This window comes from Propithecus coquereli, unplaced genomic scaffold (assembly GCF_000956105.1).
Source record: "Propithecus coquereli isolate 6110/MARCELLA unplaced genomic scaffold, Pcoq_1.0 Scaffold773, whole genome shotgun sequence".
Classification (NCBI taxonomy): Eukaryota; Metazoa; Chordata; class Mammalia; order Primates; family Indriidae; genus Propithecus; species Propithecus coquereli.
Window position 1 is genome coordinate 602,817 of NW_012153874.1, and position 14,409 is coordinate 617,225.

At 45.2% G+C, this 14,409-nt stretch overlaps 2 protein-coding genes across 3 annotated transcripts in view; one reads left to right on the top strand and one right to left on the bottom strand.

Annotated features, from left to right (window-relative positions):
* NPC1 (Niemann-Pick disease, type C1) overlaps positions 1 to 897 on the top strand; it is a 32,825-nt gene extending 31,928 nt beyond the window's left edge. The window contains exon 24 of the mRNA XM_012662675.1: positions 372 to 897. Within this exon, the coding sequence (XP_012518129.1) occupies positions 372 to 454 (83 nt within the window). The 3' untranslated portion in view covers positions 455 to 897. The remainder of the gene's footprint in view (positions 1 to 371) is intronic.
* LOC105825023 (uncharacterized protein C18orf8) lies at positions 840 to 13,868 on the bottom strand. Of its 2 annotated transcripts, none has more exons than XM_012662683.1 (15): positions 13,725 to 13,868; positions 13,308 to 13,411; positions 11,946 to 12,035; positions 11,747 to 11,852; positions 10,893 to 11,004; positions 7,650 to 7,694; positions 7,339 to 7,392; positions 5,999 to 6,127; positions 4,796 to 4,902; positions 3,083 to 3,202; positions 2,686 to 2,763; positions 2,245 to 2,349; positions 2,085 to 2,153; positions 1,777 to 2,002; positions 840 to 995 (listed from the first exon to the last, which is right to left on the bottom strand). In XM_012662683.1, the coding sequence occupies exons 1-15, from the start codon at positions 13,800 to 13,802 to the stop codon at positions 916 to 918; spliced, it is 1,503 nt and encodes a 500-aa protein (XP_012518137.1). In that variant the 5' UTR covers positions 13,803 to 13,868; the 3' UTR covers positions 840 to 915. The 2 variants fall into 2 exon arrangements, with proteins under 2 accessions (XP_012518137.1, XP_012518138.1); XM_012662684.1 differs by having other exon boundaries at positions 932 to 995; positions 1,766 to 2,002.
* Positions 13,869 to 14,409: the final 541 nt, after the last annotated feature.

A 14,409-nucleotide genomic window follows, 5' to 3' on the forward strand; every position in this document is an offset into this window, starting at 1 on the left:
GTCTGCTTCACAAAGGCCTGAAGTCAGCCCTGGAGTGAATCTGGGCGCTGGCGGGCCTGGTGCCCCTCCCTGCTGCCGGGAGAATGAGCACGTCGACACCGGGTCACACGCCAGCCCCGCTGGGGAGCAGCTGTGTTTCCTGCACTACTGTTTTAGCAAAACGCTGCCTCTGCTACTTGCCTCTTGCTTTGAGACCATCCTTATGATCTTTCTACTTCAGCTTGCACAAATGACCCACGGTCGAAAGGAGAACAGTACTGATTTACTTGATTTATAGGTTTGTAACTAAGTCGAAGCACTGAAATGGAAGATTTAGAAAATGAGGGGCTTCTTTCATCTCTGGGGGACCTAATTCTTCTTCTCTCTCATAGGACCGTCAATAAATAAAGCCAAAAGTCGTGCCACTGAAGACCGGTACAGAGGCACAGAGCGAGAACGACTCCTCAATTTCTAGCCCTCTCACGGGGTTTGGTGACTTTGAACTGTGTCTAAGGGTCAGTTTACCACTGGATGGTGGCTGCGTCGTCAAGGTGAGGTCGAGCACCGACGTTCCCAGACATCAGGCTGACAGCAGCAGCTTCGGCGGAGCGCTTCTGAACTCAGGAATGCATGTGTGACTGGTGCGGCACTACTACATCTGAAGGCAACCAAGGGACACTAAACCTCCCCCAGCTGCTTCAGGAAAGAAAGAAACCTCATTCTTCGGCTAGTGCAGTGTGACGCTAGGATGGCTGCCTGTGATCTGCTCACCGACACTTCTTAAAGGCCAATCATATACTGTCTCCTTTTTTAGGAGTGACATTTGAGGACATTGTAGATACACTTACTATAACATTTTGTAGTTTAAAGAGCTTTATTAATGCAATAAATTAACTTTGTACACATTTTTATATTTAAAAAAACTAGCAAGTGATTTCAGAAGGGTGTAGGCCTCATTAGAGCTTGGTCTCCAAAAACCTGCTTGAAAAAAGCAACATGTTCCTCACAGTGTTCGCCTGTAAAGGAAAACAGATTTACTCACCACTTAGATGTGGCATGAAAAGAAAACGAGAATACAGCTCACAGGTGTCCTGGGTTTAACTTCAATAAAGTACTGTTTTCCTAAGCTTTGGGCTGCCCTTTCTGTAGCAAAACTGATATACCTTCACAACCCCCGGCAAATCGCCATCCGCTTTGAGACACAAGTAGAAAAGCTAAATGGGAGAGATGCTGACCTGTCATTATGGTAACTAAGTGCCACCTTGTACATGTACTGATTGAGCTAGGAAAAGCTGGCAGACCTAAAACAGAGTCAAACTTGAGTTTGATTAAAGAGTTCTGTTCCTTCCCCATCCAAAAGCAAAAGATACCATAGATTTTATAACTCTTTGGCAATGAGAATAGCTAGTATTTCCTGCCTGAGACAGAACTGTTACTTTAATAAGCCCCAGGTCACTTAAAACCCTCAGCCACCATTTGCTTTCTTACTCCTGACTCTTCAAAAGGGATATTCCAAGATCAGCTGTCAGACACAGGCTGTGTCCAGACTGCCTGAACTGGGTCCTGCATGTCTCTCGACCCCAAACGCACCTCCACAGCATAATCCAGACTCCGTCGGCATAACTGAATTCACTCTACTACAAACAGCGGGCAAGGGCTAGGTGGGCTGTTAGGAAATTTTGTTGTTCACAAAAAAGCTACCCCAGAAGTCGTCTTTGCCTGCCAGCTGCCACTGTGCTTGCTACTATTCTGAGTCTGCAGTTACCCCAGGTTTTTTCATTCGTACCATACTCTAACCTGGTGTGAAATTAGGGCTCCCTCGCAAACGCTGGTTTCGCTGTTCAAAAAACCGGAATATAGTATAGAAAAGCATGTTGTCTTCAGTCTGCTTCGCAGCATCTAGAAATTTTCGTGCAGAAATATTATCGTGGCCACCAATGCCCCGGATGAACCTTAAGGCAGCTAACACTTGGTGTTTGGAAAGAAGAACTTCTACTATTTCATCATTTGCTGTCGAAAGTCGCTAGAAGTAAGGGAGAGAGTCCAGGTAAACGTGAGCAACAGGAACAGAAGTTTATGGAGCCGAAAACTGTTAGCAGAGTTACCTTCAGCATATCCAGAGACAGCTGATGAGCAGGAGGATAGAAACTCTCCAGGGATAACAGCAGACAAGCCTGAAACAGAGATGTTCAGACCAGCTTCAGCTGGAAGGTTAAAATTAAGTTTTTAATCACAACAAAAGTAAAAAATCTGGCAAATACGTACCAAAGGTTTGGAGTCACTGAGGACGTGGTACTGCAGGAACTGATGCAGCATATAGAAGAGGTTGTGCTGGACAAGCGTTTTGATAACAAGTTCATGTAAGTAGTGCTGAGGACGAAAGCAAAGGACATTTCCAAATCGCTCCACAACAGACAAGAGGGTAACTGAGGACTGTAGCTATTCTAACTGACGGGCAGAAGTTTCGGTTATTGCAAGAAGTGGTTTCATTGTGCAGGTAAGAGAACCGAACTCATTACACTTCTCATTCCAACTAATGAGATCATTAGGGAATGTAGGAAAGCCACTCAAAATTCTGAGTCAGGTATGCAGACCCTTTTAGCATAGGAAAGAAGCATCTAAGATCAACTGACAGCACTTTTATTAAAAAGAAAAATTCCTGTTCCTCTAACTTGGGGTGACAAAAACTGCTTTCAAGGTACCTACCTGTACTGCAATCTGAAACTGGTTGAGAGAGCGAATATATTCCATCAGCACAGCTATCACAAATTTATGAGGCATCTCCTACAGAGAATAGTAGTAGTTTTATAAATATCAGAGTTGCAAAAGGGGCTGCACGTAACTCCTCGTTTATCTGCCCCCTCCCTTGTTCCCACGTTGAAATGGCCCAGTGTTAATGTTTCGCTGGTTTTGCACAAATCCCCCCAGAATTTCTCCGGCCCCATCAATGACTGTGTTTTAGACCCGAGTATTAGAAGCCAAAGTACCAGTGCCAGCCAAGTCCTCACCCAGTGCTTCTAACCACATTATGAGGTCTCCTAATTCTCCTCAACTCCCTTGTTTCGAGCACACTCAGTCCAGAGGGGCAGGAGCGGCTGCCCACCTTCTTTTCCACAAAGGCGGACAGCACGTGGGTGTACACGTCAGACTGGTCCAGCACCGCCTGGGTCCGCACCGGCCTCCTGAGGAGCGGGTTGCTCCGGCTCTGCCCAGCTTCCGCGGCCTGGAACGGGACGCCACACATGATCTTAGTCCTCTTGTAGAGGAATGGTGCCGTTTATGTCTCATCCAGAAGACTGACTTCCTAGATGTAGGCCTCAGATGTGAACAGAAGACACTTATTTGACAACTCAGATAAAACTGTTTTTCCTGTGCTGGCTGGGGAGCAGTCCAGGAAGTCACAGTTGGTCGTATTGAAAATAGTCCAATGTTCACGGTGGATGGAACTAAAAAAGTCACACTTTAACCTCTTATAATTTAACTCCCTAATTTTCTTAATCCTGGCCTATGTGGCATTTGTTATCTAGTAAAAACAAAAAGGCTTGCTGCATCCTTGTTTTAGGAAGCCCTGACCCCACGATAAATGACCGGCTTGTGCAATGCATCGCTATCGGGACTTTTATAAGCCACAGCTCCCCAAGCATCACTGAACAGCAGAGCTCTGTGAGAGGCCTTGACTATTTTACCAATGTTTAAGAGCAGTCTAGATCCACGCAGATTCTGCAGTAGCTGTGGGGTGTGGCCTGAGAACCCGCCTTTCTAAGCAACTCCAGGTGCAGCCCGTCGCTGCTCAATGGCCCACGCTCGAGCAGCAAGGGTTTCTGCAGCCCAGCAGACAGTGTGGGAAAGCGTGGAAACTGCCATTTGGGATCAGAACTGATTCCCACAGCGCCGGACAGCAGCAAGACCAAAAGTGGGGTCTAGATGGGTTCGGCCATCCCTCGTGTCTGACGGAGGACAGGATGGACACACTGTCCAGGCAATCACCCCTCATCAGTAGCCTGCTGCAGACCTCTCGTCCTGGAACAGCTAAAGGGGAGGGCAGTGCTGGGTTCTTTGCTGTTTAAAACCACTTCCATTTTTGCTTTAGGATTAATCAGATCCCTGAAGTGATATAATTCATTCTACTTGTCCTAAACTTTCCTTATTTCTAGTTTAAGATATGATGTACTCAAGACTTCTACTGTACAAGGCAATAGAAGAAAAAAAGAAAAAAAAAAAGATATGATGTACTAATAATAAATACAAGAGGCCGGTATAATAAGCCATATTGATTTTTTCCAGCCCTTCACTGCAAACATCTGATGCCTACTAAATGACAAGCACGGTGCTAATATTAAATCACTGTCTTAATAGGATACTGACCAAATTCTAGGAAAAGTCTTATTTTTAGAGATATTACACCCTTAAAAGGAAAGGAAGAAGGTGTGGCAAATAGAAATTTCTAATTTCCTAATCACAAAAAATATTTACTAATATTTATAATTTACTAAGTCCAGGCTCTGGCTCACAGAAAGGCATATAAAGCAATGCAAAGCTGAGACTGATTTTCTCATCTACACAACACAGGTAAACCAAGGATCAACGTGTAAGATCCAACACAGACTGAAAACAAAAACTGACAGCATTAAGTGAGATGCAGCCTGAGGCTCACAGGAGGCAGGAACTGTTAATTTACCCGCCACCCTGCCCTGGCACGCAGCAAGTCTCAGTGACCGATGTTCTTCTATGATAAGTTTGCATTATAATGACTTAGCATATATCGGGGAGGGCAGAGGGAGAGGAGGAGTCCTTCATCACAGTCCGCATAACTTACCATTGTGTAACTCTGCTCGGCATCCAAGTACTTCTTATACTCATGGTTGAGTTTATCAAAAACAGTGGCTATCACAGGCAGCGTTGCTCTGTCTGACTCACTTAACACTGGAAAGGACACAGCAATCACACAGATCAGACGCCTTTGTGTAATCTTCAGAATTTCGACACATTGCTACGATAACAATGACGCTAGTCTCAAAGGGTTACAACACAAACGTACCTTTACAGGGCATTTAAATAAATGTTATATTTTAACTGACTGCCACACTAGAAAGAAACATTTTTTCCTTGGGGCCACAGTGTTTTATTACGAAAATAGAATAAAAACTTAGAAAACAAAATGATCCTTTCTAACTTAATGAAAAATTTGTTATTTTTTATTATTTTCTGTGCTTGAGTTATATGCAACTTGAAAAATAGTTCACGCAGCAACCAAGGTGAAGAGACATGTGAGTTACAGATGCTTTATGAGGCCCTGGGCTCAAAACTAGCATGAGTTAAATACAATTCACATGGCAGTTAGTGTGTTAAAGGCCTGACCCCTGGAAATCACTCACAGCCCCTTTGTGGTTACTATTAAAAAACACAGATGTGGCAGGTATCAGTAGGAAACTCTTAGATTCTTAAAATAGACATATATGCAACGAGAGACTCGGATTCTGGAAGATGTTTGTTTTAAAAGCCAGGGATGGTGGCCCACTACCCTCATGTGTGCCCACGTTTAGGTCTGCTTTCACCTAGAACCAACTATTTAATAGTCTACTGATGTCTCTAGAAGTCTTCTTTTTTTTTTTGAGTCTTGCTCTGTCACCCATGCTGGAACTCCTAGGCTCAAGCGATCCTCCTGCCTCACCTTCCATAGTAGCTGGCACCAACACCCAGCTGATTTTTATTTTTTGTAGAGACAAGTCTCACTACGTTGCCCAGACTGGTCCTGAACTCCTAGACTCAGGCAATTCTCCCACCTTGGCTTCCCAAAGTGCTGAGGTTACAGGCGTGAGCCACCACGCCTGGCCTCTGCAAGGCATTTTTATATTTAGCAGGCATTCTAGGGGGTTAAATAATCCATCCTTCACATAACGAATGAGGTTACAGGTTATAGACAGGTGTAAAAATGTGGCCCCCGCCCCTACCCCATAAAACTGGGCAGCACAGGCCTAATACTAGAACCAGAGCAATGGGGACAGATTCCTCTACTTACTCTGTGAGCAGACAGACAGGATGACCATCTTGCATTCCTTTCTCTGGAGAAGAAAATCCATCAATCGTCCCTTATCCGGCAAGAGCTTTACTATGGGCTCAAGTTTCACTTGGAGGTTCCAGAGGTAACCTGGATTTTAAGAGGCAGCAAATTTAACAGTATGATGCAAATCAGAACAAAAGCCCCAAAAGTGGTTTCCCTAAACATTTGTGAGGAAGATGGGGGGAAGGGAGGAACTGCAAAGTATGGTTAATGGCTTTCCTTCCTAAGCAAAGCAGAGCCAGGACATTCAGGAACATTGACGACAGAAGGACTATGTCTGCACACTTGGCTGACTCCTTAAAACAAACAGCCTCTGCATTCAGAGGTGCATCGATGGTGCATCTGCCTAAATATGGAGGGTGACAAGTCCTTAATTCCGAATGGTATCTTCCCCACACCTAGTCCCCCCTTTTAACATGTAATAGTTCCTACTTTAAAGTAGAAAAAGCAGTTACCATATGGCATCAACTTCAGTCCTGCACTTTGGTTTCTCCTGCACTGGCTCATTAGGCCAAAAGGTAAGAGGCTTCAGTGGATTTCATAATTCCTCCACGTACCCATCCACGAATGTACTGAATGAACGCCCACCCTGCCTGGCAGGCACAGTCTGGTGCGGCCTTTCTCAGTTGGGGTTCCGCAAGAGAATGGAGAGCTCCATAAAAAATAATCTGCGTGATCACTTTCTCAGTTCTCAAGGCAGATACAGAACTAGTACCATTCCAGATGCATAAGAGAGAAGTGAATTCGTTATACACAGTGGATGCCTATGGCTTAGGGCTAATTCTCTCCTTAGAATTCTCCTTGAAAATCCCAGGATAAGACAGGAAAATACACAGATGACTAAAGACTAATGTAGAAAGTTCTCCAATAAAGATACAAGGTAATCACCCAGGAAGAGACAACTGACAGGTTGAGGGAGGCTCCACCAGCCAGGTGAGGAGGAGCAGCAGCTCCCAGGCACACAGAGAACAGAGAAGGGCACAGGTAACCCATGGGAACGCTGGCAGAGGAGAGAATGCAGACACTGTGCCATGGAGCCTGGCTGTTCAGAATGGGCTTACGGTGGGGCAATGGCCATTCTTAGTTGCTGCTTTAATTACAAAAAGTAACATATGCTCATGATAAAATGAACACATAGTAGACAACAGAGTGTACAGTGAAAAACAACCCCATTCCCAAGGCTAAAGGGAGAGGTCATATCTCTGAGATTCACCTTGAAAACGTCACTGGCTACAACTGTAATCCAAGGTCAACAAGCACTATTTCCTAACATGACAACTGTCCCCCACCTGACCTACCTTGGCTTGCGCTGATGATGATGTCAGGTTGAAAGACAATCCAGGATGAAGAATCTACACGTTATAGGAAATTCTAAACCAAGAAGAGATAAAAACAAAAGGCAAAGCCAGCTTTGATTAGCATCCACCCCTACCCCCACATGCTGGGGCCACCCTAGATGCCAGGCCCCCAGACGTAAGGGAAGCTCCCCTTGGGTGGCTCTCAGAGCGTAAATGCACGCTGCCTAGGGAGGGGCTGTTGGACCACCCTGTAGAGAAGGAGCCAGCACTTTTCCTTTTGTGCTCAGTGCCAACGCCTTTGTAAAGGATACAGAGTTTGCATGGAATGGGAGACTGGCTGGTCACAGCAGCAGGACCTACAAATTGAGAAAACACAAGTGTGATGATATGGTCAGAAAATGCTGCAAATACCAGCACTTAAGATGCAAAAGTCAATGCTCCTTAATGCCGTCAGTAAATGCTTACTCGATTATATTAATAGTTAAGTAAGGAATTAGTGTCATGTCTCACTAATAACACATGCGGGGCGGAAGGAGTCCAGAACAATCCATGAAAATCTCCCCAAGAAGGAGAAAGCATGCCAAGGCTTCATTCGCAGTGGTGTCTGGTTTCCGAATAACCACAGATGACTCATCAGCATTCATGCGCACACATCAAAGAACTGAGAAATTTACCTGGATGATTCAAAATCAAATGCCCAGATAATTCACTGAGAATGTTCCAAATAAAATGGTTTGTGGCTTCATTATCTAAATAATTAGCTCAATTATCCATAGCACAGAGCAGATCCATACACAAAGAGTTCACCTGGGAAGCAGATGCCACATGACAGGGCCCTCTAACAACCTGTTACACCATTCTTGTGCCATACGGGCAGCCCTACAAGCTACACGATTGCCAGTTCTGTTCCAGTTACCCAGGTACAACCAGAAGCCAGGTTTCAACCAGAGGGTTGGAAAGGTGGTCATTCTGAACAGACCACCCAAAGGCAGGACATAGCCAGTCAGACAAGCTTTAGCAAAGAACCGTCTCGTGTTGGACGTAAGAGTAAAGGTCTGAACTGAGCAAGCGCCCTCAGCTCTGGCTGCCCGGCACACTGACTTGCACGCTCTCAGGTGAGAGCTTTAGTTTTGAAAGCCCTCCTAGGCTGGGCGAAGTGGCTCATACCTGTAATCCGTGGGCAGGCGAAGCAGGAGGATTGCTTTGAGGCCAGGGGTTCAAGACCAGCCTGTGCAACATAGGGAGATCTCTCTATAAAAAATTTAAAAAATTAGCCAGGCACGGTGTCTCTCACCTGTAGTCCCAGCTATTCAGGAGGCTGAGGTGGGAGGATCATTTGAGCCCAACAGTTGGAGGCTGCAGTGAGCTATGATTGTACCACTGCACTCCAGCCTGGGTGACAGAGTAAGACCCTATTTCAAAAAAAAAAAAAAAGCTCCCTACATCAGCAGTCCCCAACCTTTTTGGCACCAGAGACCAGGTTCATAGAAGACAATTTTTCCATGGACTGGGGGTGGCGAGTCGGGGGTGCATGTGTGTGTAGAGCTCAGGCGATGATGCATGGCCCGTTTCCTAACAGGCCACGGACTGGTACGAGGCCACAGCCCAGGGGTGGGGAACGCAGGCCCTAGATGATCCCAATGTGCAGTCAGAGTGAGAACCACTGCTCTAACAGGCCAAAAGCAGAAGGGAAAAGGGTGGCTGACTCTTCCCAAAATCGCTGGTTACATCTTTCAAACAGCCCTTTCAATTCCTGAATGCACACCCACCCACCCACCCAGTGGCAGCGCATGGTGGGCAACATACACAGATGCACCAAGCCTGCCAGGAGCTTAACCACCCAGCAGGAAACACAGAAGTCATTAACCTCAGAAAATGCTCCACCAGCCCACACTCCCTAGAACTGCAGAGACACGTGGACTGCTGAATTCCTCCTGTCGATGTTGGCCCCCAGGCTGTTATTTTGACTATGCCTGGCATTTGTTTTCTTACAACTTGCCAGGTAGAAGCCGACTACCTGCCTTCTCACTGGCCCTACACCACAGGAACAGAGCTAAAGGTTCTAAATGTTGTCCTTCCCCCAATTCACCAGCACTCACCTTCATGCCAAGTGGGCAGTCGACTCAAGATCATCACTTAACACAATCTATTCTTTTAATGCTAACATTGATGAGGGAAAAGGAAGGAGCTGGAAAGAACACTGAAGGCCAAAGACCTAAATGTCTGTGAGAACCAGCTCCTTCCTCCCCACCTCTGCCAAATGTTATTAGGCTCCTGGTTGGTCCAACAGCACCGGGTGGGCAGGCCAGAGGCGGTGCTCTTGCTAAACTACCAGCTGGAGCCCGACTCTTAATCTTCTGTGTGAAGGATACAAGGAAACCCTGACTGCAGGCTGGGCTGACCCACTGAGTGCCATGTGACAGGTACTCCTTTTATTTTTCAGAAAGAGTCTCACTCTGTGGCCCAGGCTGGAGTGCAGTGGCATGATAATAGCTCACTGCAGCCTCAAACTCCTGGGCTCAAGTGATCCTCCTCCTTCAGCCCCACCCCAGGGCCTGGGACTATAGGTGTGACACCACACCTGGCTAAGTTTATTTGATCTTTTGTAGAGAAAATGGCAAGGGTCTCAGTATGTTGCCCAGGCTGGTCTTGAACTTCAGACCTCAAGCGATCCTCTGACCTCAGCCTCCCAAAGTGCTGGGATTACAGGTGTGAGCAACTGCCCCCGGCCAGTATTCTTTTAATTTTAATGTTTTGTAATTGCAAAACAATGCAATTACAACAACTACGACACGGAATGTGAGAAAGACAGGGAAAAGTGATCCCAAGTTAAAATAATAACCATACAGCCAAATTTAATTTCAGGGTTACTTGCAAATAGAAAATGTTACGGGCGTATTCAACATTAAAAAATGTTAAAAAATTCAGCTTAAGTGAATCTTTCAGCTTAATCACAACTCCCCATTTTAAAGCTCAGGGAAAAGAAATCATTCTAAGTTCTTCAAAAGGAGATTTGTTATCTTACAAAGTGCCTTTCACAACACAATTTTAGCTTACATGATCAGGAGTTGTATTTTAAAAAAAAAAACAAATGGCCCTTCACCAAAATCAAACAGATCTAGGAATCTCATTTAGTCTCCTCGTTCCTTCTTTTTTTTTTTTTTTTTTTGAGACAAGGTCTCACTCTGTTGCCCAGGCTGGAGGGCAATGGTGCAATCATAGCTCACTGTGACCTCAAACTCCTGAGCTCAAGCAATTCTCCTGCCTCAGCCTTCTGAGTCGCTGGGACTGCAGGCACCGCCACCACACCTGGTTAATTATTTTTTATTTTTGTAGAGATGAGGGTCTTGCTATGCTGCCCAGGCTGGTCTCGAACTCCTGGCCTCTTAAGTGATCCTTCTGCCTTAGCCTCCCAAAGTGCTGGAAGTACAGGCATCAGCCACTGCGCCTGGCCCTCCTCCTTCCATTTTTAACGTGACTCCCAGAGATCATAGCAAGAACACAACCATGTGGTGAAACAGCAGCCCAGACTCCTCTACAGAACCCCCCTTTACCTGCCATGGGGATCTGATAGGGCTGGATCGATCGAGCCGGAAGCACGGGGTGGTGGAAGGTAACGGCGCCGTCAAACTCGCCCCGCAACTTAATGTCAAATATGACCGATGTCTGTGGGGGAGAAAACACAAGACTGTGGGGCCAAGACAAATCATGGTGTGGCATGTCTCTCATTACTTCACATCTCACTGCTGAGGTCAGTTTCACGGTCCGCATTTGCGTTCCCTCCCTACAGGCGAATTTGCCATTAACACCATGGCTCTCTTATAATACCTTTATTTCTCCCCACAAATATTTCCTGCATTTATGACATTCCTTTGAAAAGCTCCAAGTGATTTAAGCAGATCTTTTTCACTTTAACTTGCAGCATCTTCGCTAGTTAAAGACTTAGTGTCACCACCCTCCACGGAGGTCTAGGAGGGAAGCGGCTTCTCTAGCACCAGAGGCCCAGCTAACGGCCTAGAAAACGCAGAGCCCATTCCAGCTGTCCTGGGCCAGAGCCCCAAGACCATCATCATCCGCGCTGCCGTCTATGCTCATAAACAAAGTACAGAACTCATGTACTCACAGCACACAGTGGCTTCCCACCTGTTCTAAAGGTCAAATCTCCTCATGTGTTATTTTCTGAAATAGTTTTTCATTACCCTTAATTAACTGACAGGGAATCGCTTTTTCTCAACCACTTAGAATATCAAACCCACTTCCATCTGGAAGACCAAAACTTTTAGCATAAAAATGCAATTTCTAGTCCTTGTTCAGAATGTCTGGCCAATTCTGACAAGGCTTCTAAACAACCCTGCTGTGTTCAAATGCAGAGTAGATGCGTGTGTGTTCAAACACACACAGCTCACACCTCTGTGTCCTGGTGATGCACGACCACAAGGTTGTCCACCACGTTTAGGGCAAACTTCCCCGTCCTGTTTAACTTCAATATGTGCATCTTCTTACAGGCACCTTCTCTGCAGGACGATAAAAAGAAAAAAAAAATAGATCAACAAGCTTTAGTTCACATTTTAAAATCAGAGGAAGAGGGAAGAAAGCACTACATGTACCGTGGCAGATGATACAGGACCACCTCCGCGCCTGTGCTATTGGAGGTCCGAGAATGATGCCTCAAGAAGAGAACGTAAAGCTGCCCGTATCTAATGAGAGAGCAAAGAGACCGAGGTCACAAATGGCCATTTAAAATTCCTCTACTCTATACGGGGCCACAGTTAAGTAAATTATGAGATATTCACTTAATGGAATTTTTTGCAGCCAACGAAAAGGTTTACAAAGTGCCATTAGTCAAACAAAGCCTCTTATCTTTATAAAGTAGAAAGGAGAAGGCAAAACTAAACACAGCCTGATCATAATCTTTTGAAAGAAAACCACAAACCTAAGCACAGAATCTGAAATGACTGGAAAGAAATACATGCTGTTAATATAATTATCACTGAGTGATAACCTAAGTATTTTCTTTTCCTGTTTTCCAAGTTTTATATGATACATACATATTCCTTAATAAAAGGAAAATATAATCACTATTCATTTTCAAGTGCCATCTCATCAATGCTGCTGTGAGCAGTTCCTGCATGCACATGATCTCCCCAGTGGTGAACGCTGGGCTGGGCCTGCCCCAGGGCTGAGGGGACCAAAGACAGAGGAGTGGGTCCCATCTCCACTTCAGTCAGGACCACACTCACTTTATCTGCCTTCTCAAGTGGGATGCCACAGAAGAGCACCTTTTTTAAAAAAGAAAAAGCATTCTACTACTAAAAAATTTTTTTAAAGTTTGGAAACCACTGTTTTAGGCCACTGAAGAATCAGAAGTAATTCTGAAGCAAAACAGAGGTAATTGTTGAATCAGAGATATAGGGGGTTCTTTGTATTAGTTTCTATTTTTCTGTGTTTAAAATTTTCATTACAAAGTTTAAAAATTAACTGAGCTATCTGCTTTTCCAAATGAAAACGTACCTTCCTATATAAGTAATTCAGTTCCATGTTTGTTAGATTAAAAACTTAACCTATTTTCTTATTTTGAGCAATTATAATATCAGTTGGCTTTAAAAAAAAAACCCTTGTTAAGCTTCAACTCAGAGTGGAAAAGAAAATCTAAAACTAAGATACCTAAGAAATAAATTGGCTAATCTCATTTTATCAGCCTAGAAAGGTAAAAAGACTTCCCTAAGACCGCAAAGTTTGTATAATCAAAAAGAATGCCAAGAACCTGCCAAGAATACAGTTTTCTATATTCATAAAATGTAGGTGCTACATAAACGGGACCGGGAGCGTTCCTCGTTATGTGTTCTAGGAGTTCCTGTCCCTAAGGACAGAGCATCACCATGGTCCTTGTAACATACTCAGCACACTCCTTCTAGTCCTTGTATCACAAAAGCGAGCACAAGAGGGAACTCTCTCGAAGCCAGACATACATGGTAGCCATCGCAATGTCTCTCTCCGAAAGGCTGAGTTTAGTTGACTTGGGCGCAGCTGGTAATTCAATCTCAAACTTGGGCAGCTTCGACATGGTGCCAGCCTGTTCAGCGGGAGGAAAAGTTTACTAAACCCCTTCGATGTTTTACCATTCCCCACGTAAAATCAATGAGGACAGTCGCACAGGACATCTTTCCATCCCTTCCAACGTCCCACCACGCCCTCTGCTCAGTGTCCGGCTCCACAGCATGACTCATTCTTGGCGCACACGGTGGTGCGGTGCGCCCCCTAGTGGTCACGGGTGGGAGGTTATGGTTGGAAGAAACTGGCCCCTAAGGTGCTTGCCGGGTTAGGACGTCAGAGGAACAGGGTAAGAGGGGGGGAAGGGAGTGTTTTAAGGGGAGGGTTACTCCTACCCTAAAATAAAAAGGCTGCAGGACATTCTCAAGGACTGTGGTGGACAGCAGAATGACAGCACTCTCGGGGCAGTACATGTACCAATTCACGTTGATGTTGTGGCTCTTCAGCAGTTTCAGAGTCCGTTTCTCTGGTAACACCTGAAGTGAAGTTTAAGAAACAGAATCTTCACTTTCAAAACAGCGAAATGTCAGAAGATTGATATATTAAATTAAGAAAATAAAAAGCAGGGAGAAACCCACTGAGTTAAATAGAAAAGTATTATTTTTTTTTTTTTTTTTTTTTTTTTTGAGTCTTGCTCTGTCACCCATGCTGGAACTCCTAGGCTCAAGCGATCCTCCTGCCTCACCTTCCATAGTAGCTGGCACCAACACCCAGCTGATTTTTATTTTTTGTAGAGACAAGTCTCACTACGTTGCCCAGACTGGTCCTGAACTCCTAGACTCAGGCAATTCTCCCACCTTGGCTTCCCAAAGTGCTGAGGTTACAGGCGTGAGCCACCACGCCTGGCCTCTGCAAGGCATTTTTATATTTAGCAGGCATTCTAGGGGGTTAAATAATCCATCCTTCACATAACGAATGAGGTTACAGGTTATAGACAGGTGTAAAAATGTGGCCCCCGCCCCTACCCCATAAAACTGGGCAGCACAGGCCTAATACTAGAACCAGAGCAATGGGGACAGA